At 42.9% G+C, this 12393-nt stretch overlaps 1 protein-coding gene across 3 annotated transcripts in view; it reads right to left on the bottom strand.

Annotated features, from left to right (window-relative positions):
- The window catches only part of wdr93 (WD repeat domain 93), a 60247-nt gene that overhangs the window by 32368 nt on the left and 15486 nt on the right, over positions 1-12393 (bottom strand). For all 3 annotated transcript variants that reach the window (XM_038814636.1, XM_038814635.1, XM_038814634.1), the window contains exon 6: positions 5363-5466. In XM_038814636.1, the coding sequence (XP_038670564.1) occupies positions 5363-5466 (104 nt within the window). The remainder of the gene's footprint in view (positions 1-5362; positions 5467-12393) is intronic.

Here is a 12393-nt window from a genome sequence, read left to right as displayed (position 1 = left end):
ACGGTTTTTGTGTTAATGATTTGTAATTTCACACACCAAAATATTGCTTCAAGGGTGTTGTAAACAGTCCATTTTACATTAAACAGTGAAGCAGTCTTGAAGGGCTGAATGGCCTCTTCCTATTTATTGTGTTCCTACACTCATTTGTTACCTATATGCTGATTAGGGATAGGAGTAACCAAGAATGCTTGGCAAATCCTCCTAGTTCCTCACCCGTCATGTTGAACTAGAATAAAAGTTAAATACTGCAGATGCTGGTGATTTGTAATAAAACAGAAAGTTACGGAAAAACAATGCGGGTCTGGCAGCATCTGTGGAGAGGGTAACAGAGGGCGAGATTCTCCACAAATGCAGAGAATCGTAAAGGCTGCCGTGGGACAGGCCGTGACCCACGGCAGCCTTCACACCCATTTCCGGGGCCGATTCTCCCCCCCAGGCGGGACTAGGAGCGCGGCCCCGTGCGTCATGGCGGCGCAGCCTTGACGACGGTCGTCAAGGCCGCGTGTCAAGCGTCACGCCGGCTGACGCGGCCGATGACGTCAGCCGCGCATGCGCAGGTTGGACAACGCCAACCCGCACATGCGCAGTTGCCGCCTTTTCCCTCAGCCGCCCGGCAAGACATGGCGGCTTGATCTTGCGGGGCGGCAGAGGGAAAAGAGTGCGTCCGTTACGGACGCACGGCCCACGATCGGTGCCCACCGATCGCGGGCCTATGCCCGCTTCACACGGCCGTGGTACTGCCTGCCAATCGGGCCCCCAGATGCCCCAAATGGGCATCTGGCGCCCGTTTCACGACGGCAGCGAGCAGGTGTGTTTGCTGCCGTGCTGAAAGAGGCGTGAAGGCCCGGCCGCTCGGCCCATCAGCCTCGGAGAATCGCCGCTCGCCATAAAAAACGGCGATTCATGGCGTGGGTCGGGCGGGAGGGCGTGAAAAATGTTGGGAGGCCCTCCCCCTATTCCCCCACCCGGTGTGGGGGGCGGAGAATCGCGCCCAGAGTTAATGGTTCGAGTACAATATGACTCTCCGTTGGAACTGAAGAGAGGCAGGAATGTGATGTGTTTTATGCTGTTGAAAAGCGGGATGGGGCAGGTGGAGCAAAAGAGGTCATGGATCGGTTAGAGGACAGAGGAGATTAAATGACAAAGATGTCATGGGGCCAAAGGCAAAGGGAGTGGTAATGATAGTAGTAGAAAAACAAAGAGTGGACTTCTCCTAAAAATGACAACGTGCCATTTCGGGCGGGAAAACCAGTGTATCTCCTTTCGCAATTCACCCACATTGAGTCATTTATTTGGAGCCAGGCTGAAACGCACCAAAGAAGTAATGTGTGGGAACTGAAGACAGCTTCACAGAGATTAAAGGTCATCCCCGATCCCAAAGTGACAGTGCAACATTTCTCCCCCCCCCCCCCCCCCCCCCCAAACATCTCAGGTAACTGAGCTTCAGTGCCTCTCCCAACACCACCATTCTCACCAGCATCAACGCCCCCCTCAAAGGGTCTCCCTTCAGGCCGCACCTCCTTCTCACCAGCAAAGAGTTGCTCCTTCGAGACAGCATCAGCCCCCCTCAGGTGAGTGACACCCCACTATGGGGTCACCAAATGGCCTCCCAACCCCCTCCTGTTAATAGTCCGCATCCTTTATGGCCTCACCCTTTGACTGGCATATGCCCTATCATTCCCCCGACCAGCCAGGAGCTCCAATGGCTTCCGAGCCCCTGGCATGGTAATCACACTTGGTCTCCAGTGGTGGATTGAAATGGCAAGTGGCTGGAAATCGGGATCTTGCTTGCGATTGAGCGGTCACCCAGTCGGCATTTTGGTCTTGACAGCAAAGTCCTTGTAGAGGAGGTGGCATTGTGAGCACCAAGTACAGCAGACTAAATTGAAAGAAGCGCAAGTAAATCACTGTTTCTCCTGGAAGGATTATTTTGGGCTTTGGACAGTGAGGAAGGAGGAGATAAATGGGGCAAGTGGTACACCTCCTGTGTTTGCAAAGGAAGGTGCCACGGGAAGGGGGTGAGGTTTAATGGTGATACAGGAGTTGGTCAGGGAGTCAAGACAATAAAAAATAAGGTCAATGGGGCAGGAACAGGCTAACCTGATGATTTACAGCTTTAAGTAGCAGCATATTTTCAGATAACACGTTAAGCTTATGTACGTTAGTATCCTGTGGTGCAATGTCAAGGTTTTTGATAGCGAACTCTGCTTGAAATTCTAAAAAGGTTATATATGTGATTGACTATTATCAAATCTAATTGACCTTCCCTCATTCTGAAATTCTCAGAATTGTCGTATTAATGCCTGTGCATAATTACTTGGCTAGTTACTATTATTCCTGTGTCACAGTGATTTCAGCTGATAGGCAGCCACCATTGTTCTACATTAATCGGCAGAGTGGGAGTCAAAAATTGAAAAAATATATTGTTCTCTTAGATTTGTCTGTTAGTAAAACCCTTACATCAGGGGCACATAATCTTAACATTCACATCACCTTGTACGGTAATTAATTGACCGCTTTACAAACTCATTAGCCATAATTCTCCAGCCGTTCGCACCAGCGGGCTATTCTGGTTCCTTCGGCAGCGAACCCCTCCCACTGGTTGTCCGGAGGTGTGGAATCGCTACAATGCGAACTCCCATTGACAGTGGCAGAACCAGAGAATTCTGCCGGCAGCGAACGGCGCGCCACTGAGAAACATGTGGCAGGGAGGCTGGAGAATCCCGTCCATTAAAATTGCACAGATAACTCTCTCACTATCAGAATTCCATTCCAATTAAAGGTCTCAGTTGAAAGGTGGCACAGTGGTTGGCAGTGTTGCCTCACATAGTCAGGGACCCGGGTTCAATTCCAGTCTTACTGTCTGTGTGGAGTTTGCACGTCCTCCCCGTGTGTGCGTGGGTTTCCTCCGGGTGCTCCGGTTTCCTCCCACAGTCCAAAGATGTGCAGGTTAGGTGGATTGGCCATGCTAAATTGCCCGTAGTGTAAGGTTAATGGGGGGGATTGTTGGGTTACGGGTATACGGGTTACGTGGGTTTAAGTAGGGTGATCATTGCTCGGCACAGCATCGAGGGCCGAAGGGCCTGTTCTGTGCTGTACTGTTCTATGTTCTATGTTCTATGTTCCCCTCGTATCTGCGTGCGTTTCCCCCGGGAGCTCCGGTTTCCTGCTACAACTCAAAGATGTGCTGGTTAGGTGGGGTTATGGGGTTTGAAGGATAGGGCAGGGTAGTAAGTCTAGGTAGGGTGCTCTTTCATAGGGTCGGTGCTGACTTGATGGGCCGAATAGCCTCCTTGTGCACTGAAAAACTAACCTGTCCTTTTTCAGAAATGTTGAATGGCCTGCTGTGTACTTTTAGCACTATTGTTTTATTTCAGATCTCCAATATTTATGCTTTTTATTTTGAGAAAGTTTTTCCTGCACTTAATTCACACTATGCAGAATTATCAGTTGGAAGGCAAAATATTAGTTTTGTGGCAATCTTTTCTACCCACTTATTCTTACCTGAAGCCACCTGAATAGATAACACAATCCTGTGCCTAATTCCACAGTGCTTTGTAATCTTGGTACCATGGTCAACCGTGATTGCCTTTGCACCCTACATCCAGTGAACCATCAAGACTGCATTTTGTACCTTCCCACAATACTTATTTGAATCCTCAATGTTTACAAACTCGCCAAATAAGTCCTTGCCTATCCCATTTTTCTAAACCTAGGTTTACTAGCTCCCACGGAACTATAAGTGAGCCTTACTTCTGTTGTGGGCAAAGTCTTGGAAAGGATTATAAGAGATAAGATTTATAATCATCTAGACAGGAATAATTTGATTAGGGATAGTCAACACGGTTTTGTGAAGGGTAGGTTGGGCCTAACAACCTTATTGAGTTCTTTGAGAAGGTGACTAAACAGGTGGATGAGGGCAAGGCAGTTGATGTGGTGTATATGGATTTCAGTAAAGCGTTTGATAAGGTTCCCCATGGTAGGCTATTGCAGAAAATATGGTGGCATGGGATTGAGGGTGATTGAGCGGTTTGGATCAGAAATTCTCTAGCTGTAAGAAGACAGAGGGTGGTGGTTGATCGCAAATGTTCAGCCTGGAGTTCAGTTACTAGTGGTGTACCACAAGGATCTGTTTTGGGGCCACTGCTGTTTCTTATTTTTATAAGTGACCTGGAGAAGGGCGTAGGATGGGTGAGTAAATTTGCGGATGACACTGAAGTCGGTGGAGTTGTGGACAGTGCGGAAGGATGTTGCAGGTTACAGAGGGACATAGATAAACTGCAGAGCTGGGCTGAGCAGTGGCAAATGGAGTTTAATGCAGAAAAGTGTGATGTGATTCATTTTGGAAGGAGTAACAGGAATACAGAGTACTGGGCAAATTGTAAGATTCTTGCTAGTGTGGATGAGCAGAGAGATCTTGGTGTCCATGTACATAGATCCCTGAAAGTTGCCACCCAGGTTGATAGGGTTGTTAAGAAGGCGTACAGTGTGTTAGCTTTTATTGGTAGAGGGATTGAGTTTCGGAGCCATGAGGTCATGTTGGAGCTGACAAAACTCTGGTGCGGCCGCATTTGGAGTATTGCGTGCAGTTCTGGTCGCCGCATTATAGGAAGGATGTGGAAGATTTGGAAAGGGTGCAGAGATTTACCAGGATGTTGTCTGGTATGGAGGGTAGATCTTATGAGGAAAGGCTGAGGGACTTGAGGCTGTTTTCGTTAGAGAGAAGATGGTTAAGAGGCGACTTAATAGAGGCATACAAGATGATCAGAGGTTTAGATAGGGTGGACAGTGAGAGCCTTTTTCCTTGGGTGGTGATGGTGAGCATGAGGGGACATAGCTTTAAATTGAGGGGAGATAGATATAGGACAGATGTCAGAGGTAGGTTCTTTACTCCGAGAGTAGTAAGGGCGTGGAATGCCCTGCCTGCACCAGTAGTGGACTCACCAACATTAAGGGCATTTAAATGGTCATTGGATAAACATATGGATGATAATAGAATAGTGTATTTGGGCTTTAGATTGGTTTCACAGGTCAGTGCCACATCGAGGGCCGAAGGGCCTGTACTGCGATGTAATGTTCTATTGTTCATATAAGCCAGCAAGAGTCAGTGCCTTCAAGCGAGGAGGGAAAAATAACTCAAACTTCTGGAATTGCTCAGCCAGTCTGAAGAGGGAATAAAAAGGTTAACTTTGACTTCTTCAGATAAAGGGCTTGAAGCTGAAATGTTAAGAGTTCCTATTCTTTTCAAATGCTGATGAACATGTCATATATTTCCAGAACTTGTTTTGCATCTACATGCGGCTTTCATTGGTGAGCAGCCTAAAAGGTAAAACAATGGCATGTCTGTCATCTCCTCACATACTCCAGATTGCTCCAGTTGTGTCATTTGCTTTTCAAACTGTTCCAGCTCTTGTACCCAATTGTCTTTTGGCAATCGATGCACCTCCAACCAGCTCTCGCCTTTACCTGAAAGCGAAATCACAAATTTCAACTGAGACATAAACCAGCAAAGCAGTAAAAACTTGACAATCTCTGTTGGAAATACAGGTTGCTTTAAGAATAAATCATGTTTTGCATCAGAATGAATTGAGAACAAGTGATGCTCATTGAAGCTTGTGTTTAAGAAGCTGGGTTTTCGCCCAGGGGAGGGTTTGCTTCTGGACAGGGAAAGGAGAGGGAAGAGTGGAAACAAGCACTTTGTACTGAACCCTAGTATCACAATACAACAGTTGTGAAGCATCAGAATGTCTTCTGCTGTCTAGTAAGTGGACATTCACGTAAAACACAGCCAACCAGGATGGTACAAAAGAGAATAACATGTATTGAGGTGTAAAAGCCAGGTGCTGTTTGCCTGCTTTTGTGGATATAAATGATTCCACGGCACTACTCAAAGGGAATTTTCCTGCATCGTAACAGTAAATGATATCCCTGTAACCTTGCAGGAAAAATGAAAGGGAAGTACATTTTATGTAATTGTTGCACATAATAAAAATTGTATTGTGACGCTAGAGTGGAACAGGTTTTTTGGAGAAAAGTTGGATTTTATTGCACTTTCTGTAACCTTCAGTTTGAAATATTTTGTAATGAACTTTTACAAATTTCATGAATGAAGTACTTTTTGGGGGGAACAAATTGTGTGATATTCATAACACCTGCAGGTGCAACAGGTGTTTAAGAAGGCAAATGGAGTTTTGTCCTTCATTGCTAGAGGAATGGAGTTTAAGACTAGGGAGGTTATGCTACAACTGTATAAGATGTTAGTGAGGCCACACCTGCAGCATTGTGTTCAGTTTTGGTCTCCTTACCTGTGAAAGGACATACTGCACTGGAGGGTATGTAAATGAGATTCACTAGGTTAATCCCAGAGTTGAGGGAGTTGTATTACGAGGTGAGGTTGAGTAGACTGGGACTGTACTTGTTGGAATTTAGAAGGATGTGGGGGAATCTTATAGAAACATATAAAATTATGAAAGAAATAGATAGGATAGATGCGGGAGGTTGTTTCCAATGGCAGGTGAAAGCAGAACTTGGGGGCTTAGCATCAAAATAAGGGGAATTAGATTTAGGACTGAGTTTAGGAGGAACTTCTTCATCCAAAGGGTTGTGAATCTATGGAATTCCCTGCCCAGCGAAGCAGTTGAGGCTCCTTCATTAAATGTTTTCAAGATAAAGATAGATAGTTTTTTGAAGAATAAAGGAATAAAGGGTTATGGTGTTCGGGCAGGAAAGTGGAGCTGAGTCCACAAAAGATCAGCCATAATATCATTGAATGTCGGAGCAGGCTCGAAGTGCAGATGGCCTACTCCTGCTCCTAGTTCTTATGTTCTTATTATGATTCTTGTTTTGTATACAGAACTTTCCAATATGATCTGTAAAACAGGAAGTTATCAATAAGCTAGCTGTTCCAAAAACTGGTAATCGCACAGATCAACAAAGCAACACTTACCAATAAATGCTATTTCCATTCAAATAAACTTGAACTACAATCTTATTATCTATACAAAAAAAGTGAATTCATTATTGGAAGTGGAGTAAAGGAAACATTGCTTGACATGCTACCACATCCCTCAACAACATCTCTGTACAGATACAATGGGCCAAATAGACTTGTAATGAGCAGTATCCATCCACAATCTAAAATTAGATACTTTCTGAAGCGCAGTTACTAAGCCAGAATTTGCAGCAGTGGTGAGTTTCATAGCTATTAACATTAGATTCATCTGCTCATTGTTGACATCATGCTACATTTGCACTGCTAATTGCTGGAACATCAACAGAATAATGGCACAATGATGCCAATGCTGCACCTTGAATATCACGAAAGCTGCCTCATGCGAAGATCCCCATCCCTTTCCACTCTGCATTTGGTGGTGTTGATAAGAATAAAATGTTGGGCAAGAGATCAGGAAAATTATCTTCATTCCCTTGAAAAGGTAGACAGGACAAGATGGCAAGGGGTGGCATGGTGGCACAGAGCTTAGCACTGCTGCGTCACGTCGCCAGGGGCCTGGGTTCAATTCCAGCTTTGGGTGACTGTGTGGAGTTTGCACTTTCCGAGTGCTCCGGTTTCCTCCCACAGTCCAGGGATGTGCAGGTTGCCTGGATTGGCAATGCAAAATTGCCCCTTAAGTGTCCAAAGATGCACAGGTTAGGTGGGGAGAAGAGCGGGACGGGGGATGGGGAAACGGGCTTGGATAGGGTGCTCCATCAAGAGGGGTGGTGTAGACTCAATAGGTCGAATGGCCTCCTTTGCACTGCAGAAATTCTACGATTCTATTCTAAGGCATGCAGCCTGAGGTGTGAGCACTTGATGCTGACATGCCAAAACTGGGAAGTTATTTTATTCCTTCGGTTCTCACCCTTCGTATTAATCAAAATACTGAGATTAAATGTATAAATAGAAAAAAATTAACTACTTTCAATTCAGTGGTGTTTTGCAAAATCACATTTATAATACAGAACACATTTTCCCCACTGAGTTGTGTGGTGTCTATAATTTGAGTTTTATATATTGCAATTTATGTCAGCCCACATTATCCTTCGAACAAATAATACAAATGACTGCTGATCCTCTCCTTCCCCTGACTGTTTTCACATCTTGATGCATTTCACCTATGCAATACCTGATCTCTGAGAGCTTACTGCAGAGAGTGGGTGTTAAAGGTGCAGAAGTATTTCATATTTTATTTCCATTCTTTGCATTCAGTCGGGGATTAAATCAAATTTTGTACAAGCGGTAACAGATCTATGTATAGATCCACCTCGCGCTATACACCATGCTTGATGTTTCTTTTTTTTTAAATTCAGAGTATCCAATTCATTTTTTTCCAATTAAAGGGCAATTTAGCTTGGCCAATCCACCGACCTGTAGAAGCCAGGTATTTCTAATACACCTAATATAGGTAAAAGATAGCTGTTTAAGCGTTAATATTAAGCCCCAGTTTTAAATTAAGGATTAAAAACACATATTTTGCAAATTCATTTAATCATTTTCTCCAACACAACTTTTAGGCATATAGTTTTAAAATAACACAGAAGTCTGATAAGACAAACACTTTTCAGTACATTTCTCCAAGGACAAGGGCTGAATCCATGGCAACGAGGTGACAAGAGCCCAGTAACTTAAAGGCTCTATTGTTCTCATTTTGAGCCATTAGTGATAACAGCCTGAATCATATTCCATAACTTATACAGGCTGAAACATTCTAGACTATTGCTGGTTTGTTTTTAATAAATGGACAGTTAGAACATCGAATCAAATATATTTGATTCCAACATTCTCAAAACATAACAATTTCATAGAAGCATAATTCACTTTACTAGATTAAAACAGACAGTTTGATTTACATTCTAGTCATTGTCCAGCATTGCATGACAAGATAACATGAAGTCTCCATTGTTACAATAGCCAAGTCATCAGAAAAACAGTTTCTGCTGGCCTTGATAAAGCACAATATCGCATTCTTTAACATAGACAAGTATGCAGAAACGAAACAATTAGAAGTAATGTTACATATTAAAGATGGACGGCTTGCCATCAAATCAGATGTGTTTGAGTCTAACCCAAACCAATTAGGATTATATTGGGGTGTGATTAGATGGCTTAAGACAGATATGAAACAGTATAACTGAAGAGTTTTGTTCTGCCATTTTTTAGGGTGGTTAATTGGTATGTTGGTTTGAAGCTGAAGATTATCTCTCTCTCTCTCTCTCTTTTTTAGACTTTGACTTTAAAATTTATTGTTGAGCTGTTTGCCTAAGCAAATAAATTTTATCTGTGATTGTTTGAAAGTTCAATTGTCTACAAATTGTCTTTTTGTGAGCCATATGATGGCTGGACTTTAAAATGACTTTCAATTGTAAGACAAATAAAACAATTCTTATTTGCACCTCAGAAGTTTAAACTTAAATTTCTACTGAGTTCCAGTAATCGCAAAATGCTGCTGGTAACCGAATGGTTAAAATCCTTCACTACCCTGCACATCTTTGGGTTGTGGGGGAGAAACTCATGCAAACACAGGGAGAATGTGCAAACTCCACACAATGACCCAGAGCCAGGATCAAACCTGGGACCTCGGCGCTGTGAGGCAGCAGTGCTAACCACTGCAACACTGTGCTGCCTGTTGTGCTTGATATTCCTTTCCATTGAGATCAATAAGTTGAAAATTGATCTGCTATCGGCCCCACTGAAGTTGAATTTTACACTACCTACTCGACTCTCTATGAAGCCCGAGTCAAGGAAACTGTTAATGCATCTTTTACATTCCTGGATGACACATTTAAGATTAAATTTAATGCTGTCCTCAGTGGCGAGTTTGGTGGCTGGTGGCCATCGAACCATCTTCCTGCTTCTGGCCCGACTGAATATAAGGTGGGAATGATCCTGTACAATCATCCTGCCCTGCTGCAAATTGAGACCCTTAAGTCAGCAATTAATATCCACTTAAGGATCTCATCCTACTGCCACTGGGGAATAGGGACTCACCATAGAGGAAGTCTGAGAAGCAAGCCTTATCAGGTTTGCTTACAGGCTCCCAATTGTTAGGAAAACAAAAGGTAGTTTAAAGGGAATCTATATTCTTATTGGTAAACATTAGAAATAAGGTATCGTTTTACATGTGTTTAGTTTAATGTTTCTGAGCCTGGAAGGGTTAGATTTATGCTGGACATAGGTGTCTGTATGTGTGGGATTTGGTTAAGTTCCAACTGTGTTTCTGTTGTGCTTGGAGAAGGCTACGGCGTGAAGAATAAATAAATAGGCCAGTAGAGATATGTGGGGCCTTGTAGGGTAGAAAAGCTTTTAAGATTTAGTTTAGCTAATTTTGATCGCAGTTGGAGGCAGGGTCTCAGGAAGTTGACATCTCTCAACTCTGCCAGGAGAAAGACTGGTTAGGATGGGAGCTGCAGTGGTAGGTTTCCTGAAGCACAAGTTACAGTCCAGATAACCAGGGAATAGGGACAGAAAGAGTGTTTAACACGATTGGGGTTAAGTGAACAGAAACCAAGGTACTGTTCAGAAGAATTCAAGGAAGAGTAAATTAAGTGCTCTGAGTTAAAGAGACAATCGTAGTATATAGATTTAAAGTAGGATAGCAGACTTCAGAGGTAGATGAAACGTCTGATGCTAATTCAATACAGTCTGGAAATCGAGAGTTAAAGTAATTGTGAGCAGTTTGCACAACAGTCAAGACCAAGAACTCCTAATAGGATTAGTTTGAAATCTTGGACTGGATCCGCTGTTAAAAGTAGAGTGGAAACTTTGTTTGAAAGTGTAATTTGAAAAACCTAGAGTGGATTTTAGAATGCAAACTGCTAAGGGAAAGCATTATTATGAGAGAAGATTTTAAAGCGTGTTCTTGGCAGTAGAGTTTGGAAACTCTCACGTGATCATCATCTGGGGGATTGATTCTGAGGAGAAATCCACAGACATTAATTAACTTGGGTTCAGAGCAGAGTGTGTGTTTTTGACCACTGTCACCCTGTGTGCTTTAAAGGGGCTGTGTGTGTTAATGAGACCATTTATTTTAAGATTTGTAATCCATGTTAATCCTAAAACCGGTGTGTAATTGTTACGATAAGCGCGGAGTAAAGGAGTATTGCATTATAATCCGTTTTGTCATGTTTAATAAATATATTTTTCTTCTTGTTAAAACCAATCAGTGATCCTGTGACTCTGTTCCGCCAGGATTTTTTTTTTTTTAAGTAAAAGTTACGGTTAGACTTCCATCGCCAACATTAAATTATGTTTAGGTATAAGCTCATCATATGAGGCATGACCCTAACACAACTCCATCCCTATTGCAACTGCATCCACCTTATTTCTACTTTATCAGACATGGTGTGACATGCATCATTCTATCCATCCCTTCTCCCAATCAGCTACATATGCATTCATCTTTTGATTAGTATCCTCTATCGATCTGGTAAGTCAAAAATGTGGACTGTAAACCAAGACATAGTGGCTAAGCAAAATGGTAAGGGGAACTGGAAGAGGGTGTAATCATGATTAAAGTTGGCGTTGCTGAGCTCCTCCCTCAAAGATCAATCATTTTGCCTCTATTCTTTGGAGTTTGATTCCTCTCCTTTGCCTTTCTTCCTACCTCTCTCCCTTCCTTCAAACCTTTCTTGAAATCTATCTTCTTGCCTCTGTCCTCGATTCTCGCTCACCTGAATCCTACCAAACGCTTCCTCGACTTTCCCTCTTAGAATTCACTCAGAAATGGAAGAGATGCTAGATAAATGCAACTTCTACTTCAGGAAAAGAACTTCCGCATTTTTTTAATTGTCAGACAGCCTGCTCAGAAACCAGAGAGCCAGTTTTGAAAGCAGGGATTGCTGTTCACCAGTGAGCAACCCTACAACCACATGCTTGCAGTGAATCTAATCTAATCACATTTTGTAAGCATGCAATTGATGGGTTAATGGTGACAATCCAATCCTAGAATCAGTAATACAATCACTCACTGGAAATCAAGATGTAAAAGCTGTACAAAGGTTCAGGCTGAATGATTGGAGCCTGTCTCAGTCTAGTTATTTTTATAATTATCCATCCCCAGTGCTCTGAGCATATGCTGCACTGGTCAGAATTACCATCTCATTTCATGGCACAATTGATGAGAAAGTATGGAAAAGAAAACACATTTTGCAGAATAATATCTTCAGGATTTTCAATATGTTCTATGACAGCAATAATGTTAAGAACAATGGTTTCAATGTTGCCGATGACAGGCTGACTGACCTGGATTTATTGGGGATTTGCATCATTCGTCACATCAAAATTCAATAAGCAAGTCTTAAGTTCAGAGTTTATTTAAAAAATAACATTTTCTGAACTGTTGACATGCAGGTAAAATTTCATGTGAAATGCAGTATGCTCATAGGTGAAATGCTATT

Source organism: Scyliorhinus canicula, chromosome 12 (assembly GCF_902713615.1).
Source record: "Scyliorhinus canicula chromosome 12, sScyCan1.1, whole genome shotgun sequence".
NCBI classification, from domain to species: Eukaryota; Metazoa; Chordata; class Chondrichthyes; order Carcharhiniformes; family Scyliorhinidae; genus Scyliorhinus; species Scyliorhinus canicula.
This window is presented reverse-complemented; position numbering and strand designations above follow the sequence as displayed.